This window comes from Molothrus aeneus, chromosome 2 (assembly GCF_037042795.1).
Source record: "Molothrus aeneus isolate 106 chromosome 2, BPBGC_Maene_1.0, whole genome shotgun sequence".
NCBI classification, from domain to species: domain Eukaryota; kingdom Metazoa; phylum Chordata; class Aves; order Passeriformes; family Icteridae; genus Molothrus; species Molothrus aeneus.
This window is the reverse complement of record NC_089647.1, coordinates 90,903,116-90,915,369: the sequence shown is the minus strand read 5'-3', so window position 1 is coordinate 90,915,369 and position 12,254 is coordinate 90,903,116. Positions and strand designations below refer to the sequence as shown.

Below are 12,254 nucleotides of genomic sequence, written 5' to 3'. Positions count from 1 at the left end.
CACTCATCCTGTCAGTGCATACCAGTGAAAAGAGCTCAGTACCTCCCTGTCCAGTTCCACTCCTCAGGAAGCTGTAGAGAATGATGAAGTTGCCCCTCACCCTGCTTTTCTCCAAGCTAGACAAACGCAGAGTCCTTAGATGTTCCCCACAGGACATTCCTTCCAGCCTTCCACCAGCTTTGTCCTCTTCTGAATGCATTCAAGGGCCTTCACATCCTCCTTCCATGGTAGGGCCCAGAATTGCACAGAGTGCTCCAGGTGAGGCCACACCAACACTGAATACAGCAGGATAATTTTGAGTGACTGGTGATGCTCTGTTTGATGCACCCCAGGATGGGGTTTGCCCTCTGGTGTCTCACACTGACCCTGCTGTTCACCAGCACCCCCAGATCCCTCTCTGCAGGGCTGCTCTTCAGCCACTCCTCTCCTCATCCATACTTGTGCCTGGCATTACCCCATCCCAGAGGGATCAGAATCCAGCATTTTGAATTTATTTGTTAAATAATTTCCTCCCATTAATCATTGCCTAATGCTCCAGTGTATTTACATCCCTCTGCCAGGCATCTTGTCTCTCAAAAGAGTGAACAGCACTTCTCAGTCTGTTATCAGCAGCAAACTTGTGAGTGGTGTGTTCACCTCCTCCCTTCTGATCATTGATACATGTCTGTATCTATTGAACAGAACTGGCCTGAGAACCCTGAGGGTACACACCAGTTGCCAGCCAGAAATATCCCCATTTTTCTGTTGTGATGAGGAAGACCACCATTTTTCTTGCTGTTGGATCCTTCTCTCTGTAGCACAAAGGCTGGTTGGTAATTGTGCTGGTCTGAGATGGATGTGTGGAGCCTGTAGGATGGAGGACCACAGCAGCCACAGTCTAGCAGAAAGATTATACCAATAGACCAATAAAATAACTAGCAAGAAGTGACTTGTGGAATGCAAGCCTTGGAGATTTAATAGTACATGCATAAAACATAGCCTATTTTTTTTCAATCAGCAAGAAAACTTACTGTTAAGGAAACTTTCCAGTCTGACCATTCACAAGGCTCTCTGCCTTCTTCATTCATGCCCTTGGTTATCCCAAAGATAACTTACTGGACTGTAGTTCACTGACACTTGTTGCAGGCTCCTACTCAGAGTTCAGTCTCCATCTCAGTCTGCAGCTTGCCAGCCAAGCCACCTGGATCAGATGTATTCCTCAGCACTTCCCAAGATCAATGCACATGTGCACATGGGGTGGCCAGCACTCTCCCACCAAGTTACTGCCTAGTAATGGGAAAAATAATTGCACTCCAAAGGTGCTCTGGGAATTTCTGATGTCATATGAACAGCTACTGAACTACCTGTGAAAATGTAATGAGAATCAATTTGTTTTGTAGTGTATTTCTAATTTTGTATTTTAAGTTGACTGCTGTGCACTGATTTCTTTTTTCTTTCCTAAGTCTATTGTACAGGTGGAGACATTAGGAGAGTTTGGTGTATTCTTCACTCTCTTTCTAGTTGGTCTGGAATTTTCTCCTGAAAGATTAAGAAAGGTATTTTTTTATACTATCCCTGCTGGGGATTTTTATAATATCCCTGGGATTTAATTGCTAATTACTGAAACTGCAGATTTCAGTTATATTTTAGATTTTTATACAGTCCCTACGATACACTGCCGTAGCTTTGTACGTTTTTGAAAAGACAAATGTGACATTTGCTTCTGCACTTTGGAAAGACCAGAATGCATTATTTATTCAGTGTCTCAAAAAAAATTACATTTACTCCCTATTTTAGTAAAACAGTTTGATTTCTAGAAAAATCTCTCACAGTTTGACAGTCCATCTCTGCTTTATTTTAACATGCAGTAATGTGCAGTTGCTGTTACGGAGTGTCAGTGATGTTTGCCATTCCTGTTATAAGAAAAATCTGAAAGTTTAAGTACTCCATACTGAATTGATAATACATATTCTGCTGGCTAATAAACTGATTAAGCAAGTATGTTGACACAATCTGGAATATTAAATTATGTGGCCACCAGAAATCAGCAAAAACTACTAGTTTCTTTTGGTCTTAATTTAAAAAGTTATAAACCAGCTAGAATTTTAAGAGTGGAAAGCATGGCTACAAATATGTGAAGACTGTATATATGTAAAGAATTGCACTGTGTGATCTATTCCTAAACTGATGGTTGTGAGTTTGATACTAGAAAAGCTTTAATTTAAATATGTTACAATTTATGACCCTTTAGCTTAATCTGCTGTTTCTAGTCCATCTAAAGTCCAAGATAACAATAAGTAATTCAAGGGTTCCTAAACCATAATAGGTAAATTGTTGCTACAGATTTGCTTCTGCACTAGTTTGAGGTGGGTTACTGGTATTGGTATTGGTGTATTGTATGTATTTCAGGACCAATAGGCCCTTAGTTTCTCCTTCAGCTTTGGGAAATTCACCTGGTTTCTGGCAGGGAGTCTTTTGGGGTGCAATATCTACTCAGTGTAGTAAGTTGGGTGTTTTAGGTGATAGAGTGTGACGATCCATTACTCTGTGCTGTACTACAGCCCCAAATCAAGCATCTTTAACTGCTTATTTGCAATAAAAAACATTGAAACTTAGCAGTGAGAAAAGTGTCATCTTGTTTTGTTCCCAAGGTATGGAAAATATCTTTGCAAGGACCCTGCTACATGACAGTACTGATGATTGCCTTTGGTTTACTGTGGGGGCATTTGCTCCAAATTAGACCAACACAGAGCGTTTTCATTTCCACTTGTTTGTCTTTGTCAAGCACACCGCTGGTGTCCAGATTTCTTGCAGGTAGTGTTCGAGGAGATAAAGAAGGTAAATATGACTTTAAATATGGACGACTGTAGTATCTAATAAAATTTGAAAGAAGTTGACTTTGTAATATTACAAGATAAGCTAGCTAAAAAACAAAACCAAAACCCACTCTTAAGCCTGGTTTACAAACAATCATCCTTATTTAACACTGGCCAGTGTTGTGTGTATTCTTGCTAGGAAGTGTACTTGATTTGTACGTAGCCAGTCCTCTTTGGGCAAAGACAGCATAGTACAGCCATTGTAGTGCTCTCCATTGAGAACTGACTTTACTGAGTGTCTGAAGTCCTTGAACTTTTTAAGAGGTTACCAGATTAGCCCACTGCTACCTGTCATCAAGGCAGAAAGGTTAATTTAAAAAATTCACATCCTTCTTCAGGAAACAGAAACCAGTTCTGATTGTCTTTCATAGCTAACAGCTCTTCAAATAAGGACCTTCAAGGGTCATATTTCTAGCTTCTTAAATACTTCTAAATGTTTCCTTTTGAAAGTTTTGACATCGTGCTTTCTTTCACTTAAATCTCCCTCATGCAAATTGTGTTAAAGTACTCCTCACCCTCTAGAATATTCATTCTGATGCCAGAATTCAAGGTGTATATTTTACACATGCTGGCTCGAATGTGTCTTCAGAATAACGCCTGTAAACTCTCAGTAGAGGAATTTCACTCAATGTGTAACTAGTGCTTAACTGCTAAGCAAAGTCTGTTTTTATTGTGTAACAGAAATTTCATATTAATATTTTGTTTGCATTTTAATATGTCTTTATAGATACATTTTAATTTACCTACTAATGGGGAAAAAAGTTCGTAAACTGCTTTGAATGACCTTCAGCCCATTAAGAGCTATATTTGGCTTCCATTTGATTAAGCCTTTTCAAAATTTGAGTGTTTGCAAGCATTCATAGTTTCTGATGACTGTTTTCATGACCATTTTACTGGTGTACAGGGGATATTGACTACAGCAGCGTACTGCTTGGCATGTTGGTGATGCAGGATGTGCAGCTTGGTTTATTTATAGCTGTCATGCCTACACTTATTCAAGCAGGAGTGAGCACATATTCCAGGTAAAAAAAAATCATTGTATGGATCTTCCCTCTACCCCTTGCAATTAGTATGTAGATTGCCAATAGGAGTGTGAAAGCACTGCAGTTAATGTCAGTTCCATGGAAAATAGGCATTCTGTTCAGTGAGATTTCCTTTACTGTTCCTGCTTGTCATGAAGTAGAAACCTGTAGTTGTCATATGAAAGTAGTTGTATGAAAATAATCTCTTTGCTATAGCTGCTTTAATCTTGTGTGGTAATTAAAATTTTGAGTGAAAAGTTTGTTACTGTAAAAAAACAAGTTAATTTCTTCGCTTACTTTATTCCTGCAGGGCATGCTTTTGTCAAGGACTTAGTGATAGTATTATTGTGCCTAATGGCTTACCTTGGAGATTAGTAAATGAAAATCTTTCTGAGTCAACATGGAAGTAAATTCTAGACTGTAAAAGAGGTTTCTGGGCACTCTACAGATTTAGTCTTATTCTTGTTTACTAATGTATCTAAATACCTTCCTTATTTGAGCATTTATGGAATTAGGTATTTTCATTTACGGGGAACTGGTTGGGAAGTATGAAAGCGCTTGAAAGAAACTTTTTGTTTGTTCTTCTCTTCCAGCATTTTCAAGGAAATTCTGAGAATACTGATCCTGATTGGCCAAATTCTGTTTTCTCTGGCTGCTGTTTTTCTTCTGTGTCTTGTTATAAAGACTTATCTCATAGGACCGTATTACCGCAAGTTGCACACAGAAAGCAAAGGGAATAAAGAAATCCTCATTCTAGGGATAACTGCATTCACCTTCCTTATGTTAACGGTAATCTTTTGAATTGATAAAACATTTTTATACATGGGATAGTTTACTTCATCAGTGCCACAAAAGCCATCACGCTTAGTGTTATTGCATATACATGTGCCTCTGTAATTGTCTGGTTTTAAATTGTTTTAAAACAACCCCCAAATGTTGATGATTCCTGCATTATAGCACAGATGAGTAAGAGGAGATCCAATTTGAATGTGAATCAGCTGAAATTCTGCTGTTTAGATCGTGATAAATCAGATCATGATTCCTAAACTGGCTTTTAATACAGCCAGTTTAGGAATCGTGATCTGAGTTTTAACTGTAGGCTACTTCATGCATTTGAAAATCATTCAGGATGGGTTTTGAGATACTGATAATGACATTTGTGACATATGCTCACAAATTTCTTCTCAATAGCAAATTCTCAACATCGTTGTTACTGTAAAATCTTTTTGTGTGAGAAGCACATTTTGGGATGAAATTAAGAAAGTAGAGAATTCCTTAAGGTTTATGAATTTTGATTAACACTATTGGGTGTAGTTAATTTTCCCCTGAATTCTCCTTTTTTGTCTCAATCTCATGTTTCAGCCTTCTGAAAAGCTATACTGCTGGAGAGCAGAATGTGACAGTTGCTTGATAATGTAATGGGTTTGACACTCCATTATCCTGAATGTGCAGATTGTTACATCCCCTGAGAATAATTAAGCCAAAAAGTTCCTGTGCCTGTTTTCTAGGGGTGTTAACTTAGTTACTACAGTCCAACAGGAAAACCTGACCTTAGGAAGAAGATTAAAAAGAAGTTAGTGAGACCATTGCTTTAGTTAGTGACTTCTGCAGTATAAGTTAAAAATTTCATTGCTCTAAACAGCTATTCATATTTCAAATGTGTCCTCTAGTAAGAGAAGAAGCAAAACTAGTTTCACCTTTTTACTTTTTAACAAGAAAACATTACACTTGTAGAACAACTTTAATAAAAAATGGCAAAGAAGCCACTGAAGTTGTGTAAAATATTATGGTATCTAGCAGCAATTTTACTTTTATTAAAACCATGGCGTTCATAGAATTGGGCTTCTTATATGCAAATTGCATTTCAAATACACAAGGAGTTTGTATATGTGACTTTACACAGTACATGTGCATACACAAGTGTGTTGAGGGGGAATATGTTTGAGTTTGTTGGATTTATATTGTAAATCCAGAAGGCTTCTTCAGCATTTTCAAAATTCTTTCCTTTGAAAGTTGATAAATAATTCATCAAAGGTAATGCTACAAAGGATACTGCAGGTAACTTCAGTGAACCAGTTGAGATGCTTGATATTCACTGACATTTATAAATTCATTATAGTAATGGTACAAGTCATAGTTTGAACACATAAGCTTAAAAAAATTAGAAAGTGAAAAAATGTTTGCTTGTTGAGTTGAATAGGTGAACAAACAAATCTTCTGCAAAACCAATCTTAATTTGTATAGGTGCTGTACTTTGTCAGGAATACAAAGATAGGATGAGTGATTGCAATCTAAGCTAAAAGTGTTGCATATCTTTGGAAAGGTTAAATTAAAGTTTTCAGGTGCCAGGTAGGAAAACAATTGAACTCTCATGGATTCTGCAAAGATCTTTCTCCTTGGAAGGCCAAGCCTAAATATTGAAGGCGCTTGTGTAATTAATCTGCAAATACAGAATTTTCTGTACTGGTGTAATTCTAAAAAAGTTCTTGAATATGTAGAGGAGCAATAAGAGAGTGCCTATTTTAGCATCCTTAACCAAAGACAACTCTGTGGCTCCATTTAGAAAATTTGAGATACGTTTTTAAATAAAATAATTTAACTTACTGTTTAGCACTCTGTGTTACTTTGCAGGACACATTCTTTCCAATACACAAAAAAGAGACTAGGAATGATAAGGTGTTCCTGCCCCATGCATATAGTTACTTATTACATGCTTCAGTGTTGGCTGGGTTTCTGGGGTCCAGCTAAGCTTATTCAGTATTTGGATTAATGTGTAACACCAGCACATGTAATGCTCATTATATATAAAGTTCATTTACTTTGCTTGTTCCTGTGTTTGAAAAATCTCAGATGATTAATTAAACAAGAATTGCCATTTCCCTGCTGATAAGGGCAAATTGTGTATGGGAGGAAAGAGGGGAGGTGAGACAGAAGAGGTTCCTATACTGCAGTGTGAGTAAGCAATTTTCATATAAGGATTATCATGTCAGTTGAGGAGCTTTGAGTATGGTTGTGACTTTTGAGCATTTCTGAGCTTGTGTCACTTAGATAACATTGCAACTTGTTATACCTGCAGATATTTTAATAAGACTTGGAGCTTAATAGACCCCTTCTGTTCCCAGTATTCTCAGAAGTAATTGAACTTCCCCTCCCCTTTATCCTTCAACTAGTTAGGCAGATCAGGGCTGGGAGGTGGGGATTGTGTCAAGTGCCAATCCTGTAATAGCGTAGATGACGCTGAGACAAAGTTGTGCATCTTTGAATCATGTACCTTGTCTTCAGTAACAAAGGTGCAGTAGATCATTATTGTTCTTTCAGCAACTTCTTTTCAAGCTTTGAGTTATGCAGATAGCAGTTAGATTGATTGATTGTTTGTTTGTTTTAATTGGTGAACTGTTCTCCTGAATCGCAACATAAGGAACAAATCTAACTTAAACATGACCATTGGGGATCAATGGCCAAACTGGTAGTTTTAAGTCAAGATATTTACCAGGATGAGCTGAAGAATGTCAGCCTAAGCATTCAGTAGTGGAGTGTTGCTTTTTCATGTTCTATATGTATAGAAATATTACAAGGAAAATTGTTTTAAACACTGTCCTGATAATGAAGTGCTGTATTGGAAACCTGTGAAACAACAGTAGTCAGTTTTATTGTTTTTTAAAGCTGAAATTGTGGAATGTTATAAGGGAAATGGAAAAATATAAAACCTGACCTGACAAGAAGGAGAGCAGTTACATTTACATGTTTATTGGACTTTGCATACATGTGGGGGAAAAGTGTCTTTTGCTTTCACTGCCTGATGGTTGACCTGGGATGCTGGCAGCAAGTGGAGGCAAATTGCCAGTTTGCTTTATATACCAAAAAGAAAATACAGTGATGTTATTGCAGTACTTTACATATGAAAATGTATGAGTGCAGTGTCTAGTGGATATCATTACTAGTACTGGAATATTGTTCTTTGCTTGCCTGAAGTACTTCTCAGTGGCTTATAAACTGATTATGAACTCCTTTCTATCAATTAAAAGAAGATTAAGAACTATAATCTCAAATATTTTAGTTAATTATTTCATAAAATACAGTTGAGGTAGAGTTTTTACAAGGTTCACTTAAAATTGTTTCAATTTCCATTACAGCTTCACTTTCTTGAAATGCAATCTTAAAATTCACCTCTTTACTCTTGAGCAGATCTAAGTTACTAAAGCTTGAAATTCTTTATTTCCACCAAAATTTTATTTAATTTTACTGCCTTACCATATTCATTAAGCTTCTGTGATGATTAAAGAGTAGCTATAAGAAAGACATCATTGGAGAATATAAGCAAAACAACTGCTGAACGGATGATTGAGATTCACCCAGAACGTGTTACAGCAGTAATGTTTATTTCTTTATTTATTGATGTGGTGGAAGATTTGAACATAAAAATCCATTATTCTAGTGAAAGCAAACCAATCCTTTCTGAATTGGAATAAAATGGGACCCTTGAATACAACTCAAAGCTTGGTTGTGCTGAGAAAAACAAAACATGTGAATTGACAGAGTTGTTCTAGTAATTTTGACTGAAAAAGCTTTCTGTGACATAGGAGTTGAGAAAAGGACAGTGCGAAGCCCAGGGGTTAGTAATGGCTCAAGCCCTGTTGGTAAAGGTTGAACATTAGAAGGGATGCAAGCAGAGAGGGAATACTAAATCCTCAATACTCTCCAGGTTTTGCTTATGTAAAAAACTCTGCTGTGAATGCCTTCCTGGCAGTAAAACAAGTCCTCTCCAGTATGTGTGTGCACATGTGCCCATACATTATATATAATAAACCCTGATGCTACAGTTTAGCTGAGGAAATGTGTCCACTTGTAGGTAATACTGTGGGACAGCTGGCGACCAAGACGGGAATTGTAAAAGGAATTTCTGTACAAAGCTACATATAAAAGGTTGGACTTGATAATCTCAAAGGTCTTTTCCAACCTAGGTGATTCTGAAAATCTGAAGAGCAAATTGGAGGAGGGGAGAGAGTGTTAAGAAGATGATGTAATTTTTGGTTCTTTTCTTGCTCTCTGATAGACTTTATACTTTTCTGTATGTAGAGTGACCTATGGATATTGTAGAGCTGAAGTTGGGTAGTACCCAGAGACTAAACAAGGAACAGTAAAACTTGCCTATTTTTTTTACCAGACCCTTGAGCTTATACTTGGCTTGCCACAAACCGAAGGAATGTAATTCAGTTTTTATGCTGTGGGAACAAATTCCTAGTTAGACATGCAGTTTGCTCCAGTTATGTCTGATGCTTTCTGAACAAACATGTTTCTTTCACACTCAAATTGCTCCTTGCTTGAAGAGTGATTCTCACAACAGTGCAGTATCTTGCAATTCTGGTATAAGATATCCTGCATGTCTTCCTTTATGGTAACCTAATCCTCTCCAAAGGAATGTTTAAAATACTAGCTATAAAAGTTTTGATGTAGAGCTCTGTTGCAATTGATAGCACTTAAGTATGGGAAGATTATAGCTGAGTAGTAAAAATAATTCCAACTTTATTTGAATAGTCTGTATTGGATCTTAATCATCCAAAAGAGGCTGTGACTTTTAAAACAACTAATGTATGATTGAGAAGAACTTAAATGTTTCCTATTCATAACTGTTTCCTTAATTTTATTCATCTCTTGGTGACTTTAAAGTCCTTCATTTATATATTGCCTTCTTCCCTCTTACAATTTCAAATTGTTCTAAAAAGCACTGAAAATCCTTTTGTTTTAAAATGAGAATCACATTACCTTGTTTGCTTTGCATGATCGGCAACTAATTATATTAGTTGACATAACCAATTTATCAGCTCAAATATCTTGGAATAAATTACAGAGTGTTATCACAAATGCACTTATGTGATGATCATTCAGACATTATTACTTCAGTACACAAAGGTCTTGGGGTTATTTTTAGGTGCCATCTTATGCAGAGAGTGGAGACTCATTTATTGTGTCTTTTGCACTCCTCCATTGGAGGAGTGGACACCATTCAAGATACAATGAATGGTGTCCATAAATGTACTATAGTGCATTCTTCCTCAATCTAAATTAGAATAAAAATAAGTCATTGGTTTTAAATGTTCTATTAATATTAGTAACATTGTCCTTTCTCAGCAAGATTACCATCTGCAGCTGTGTGATTTTGAAGTAATTATTTTAAAATATACTTTGTACCATATCATACATTAGAGGTGCAGTTTGCTTTTTTTTTGTGTTCCAAGCATTGCCTTAAGCAGTTGTTTTGTGTTTTGTTTAGTCTCTTTACATGTTTCATCTCTTCTTCTAGTACTGCATTAAAATATTAAAGAAGAATGGAGCAGTCTGAGTTCTTTCAAGTAGTCATTTTGCTTCATTTCAGCAGTTTACTTTTTTACACTTACATGAATCCTTATTCGGTAAATACAGGCACATTTGAATCAAATTTACAATAATAAAATGTAATTTATGCCAGGGACTTCTGCTAGATTGAGACTCTTCTCCCAAATATAAGCTTGGATTTTCTTTTTTTCCCTTGTTTGACAGCTGGAAAATACCTTGTTCTTACTGCTTTATTTCACAGCCTCAATGTATTATGTAATCCTGACTCCAAAGCTGTCACAGGCTCTCTCTGACTTGTGAAATCAAATGCTGTCTATAAGGGTCACACAAAGCATTGCAATGTAGATTAAGAAATTTATTTTTGTTTTTGTGGGAAAAAAGGTAACATAAAGGGAGAAACTAGATTTGTGAGTCTTCAGTATAAATACAATACTGCAGAACATTGAAATACATACACTGAATTCTGTTTGTTGTTGAACTTGCATAAAGACATAGTAATTTCCTGCATTTGGTATAATGTAAAGTTTTATAGTTTCACTGTGAAATGGTATATAAAGTCACTCAGCAGTAGATTCTCTTTTATTCCTTAACAGATCACAGAGCTGTTGGATGTTTCAATGGAGCTGGGATGCTTCTTAGCTGGAGCTCTGATCTCTTCTCAGGGTCACATGGTTACTGAGGAGATTATGTGCTGTATTGAACCAATACGTGACTTTCTTGCCATCATTTTCTTTGCATCTATAGGTAACTTCCAAGAAATCTTACTTTAAAATATTTGATACTTATATGTAATACTAAATAATGTTAAATCTATATACAATATATATAATATATAAAAACATTGCTTAAAATGTGGGTGAGGAGAAAAAAATGGTGTCTGTAATGTGAGGGGAGGAGATATATTTTATTTTATTACAATACTGTTAATTGATCACAACATTGGTTTGCCTTTGCTACTACTTCTAAATGTAACATTCAGTTTCAGAAGCCATTTCAATGTTGTACTTCTAAGTCTTGGTTTAGTGTCAGTTTTTCAATATTAATTCTGAAATCACCCTATTTAAAACATGTAACTAAATATATTAAGATAAAAAGGCCTTGGTTTGGTTGTTGATTCGTTGGGGTTTTTTTTAATGTTCTTTTGTCTTTCCAGCAGCTGTATTTTATACTAAAATTGTAGTACTATTTGAGTCAGTTGATAGAGTAGATTTCAGAGTTTTGTGACTTGGTTTTCTGTAGAAGCAGAATGTCATAATATCATAATTTTGTATAGCTTGTTTCTTTAGAAATTTAGTTGGGAGCGTGTGATCTAATTGTTCTCAATGCAGGGAAAAAATAATTGAAAGAAGCTGTATCTCAGACACTACTTGAATGCCAGCTGAAATGCAGCATTGAGGTAAAGACGAGAGAGTAACTCATTATGCTCGATATCCAAAAGGAGTTAACTCAGAATACTTACAGTAAATCAGTAACCTCCTTTGGAACTGCTGCATTCTCCAGCTGTCTGTGCATGCCCCAATACCCTTTGTCAGAAGGAAACTGGAACATGTTACTGAGGTGCTCAGCTACAGTGGGTGAGGAGACAGGCCCTGGGAAGGCCCTGGCCTCTCCCTGTGGGTTGTACAGGAGGTGCATGTCCCTGTGCTGGGGACATTGCAGTGTCTAAGAGGGGGTTTGGATGTGGCCTGGTGCACTAATCCAACCTCCTTCAACCCATGTTTTACCCAGAAAGTCCTAGGGTTTGGGCTTGGATTTTTCAAGACCACCATTAGTTTTTCTTCTGCTGTTATTTTAAGTTTTTAATTGTTCTTTTTATCTCCACATATTTATTCAGATAACAGTAAAGTCCCATCGTCAGCATAATTTTAATGTTTTTCCTTATATACCTGTTTGATACTCATTGTTTCATAACAGGAGCTAAAACTGGTGGCTGTCAAAACAAAAATGAAATAGCTATGCTTGCCAGTCTTAATTTTATTTTCATTTTTTTAATCCAGCCCATGATAATAGTTTCTGGTGATAAGTCAGATTACTTAGTAATAAA

At 36.4% G+C, this 12,254-nt stretch overlaps 1 protein-coding gene across 1 annotated transcript in view; it reads left to right on the top strand.

Moving 5' to 3' along the window:
* TMCO3 (transmembrane and coiled-coil domains 3) overlaps nucleotides 1-12,254 on the top strand; it is a 32,916-nt gene that overhangs the window by 12,112 nt on the left and 8,550 nt on the right. The window contains exons 6-10 of the mRNA XM_066545285.1: nucleotides 1,443-1,535; nucleotides 2,631-2,817; nucleotides 3,760-3,877; nucleotides 4,471-4,666; nucleotides 10,804-10,954. Coding sequence (XP_066401382.1) covers nucleotides 1,443-1,535; nucleotides 2,631-2,817; nucleotides 3,760-3,877; nucleotides 4,471-4,666; nucleotides 10,804-10,954 — 745 coding nt within the window. The remainder of the gene's footprint in view (nucleotides 1-1,442; nucleotides 1,536-2,630; nucleotides 2,818-3,759; nucleotides 3,878-4,470; nucleotides 4,667-10,803; nucleotides 10,955-12,254) is intronic.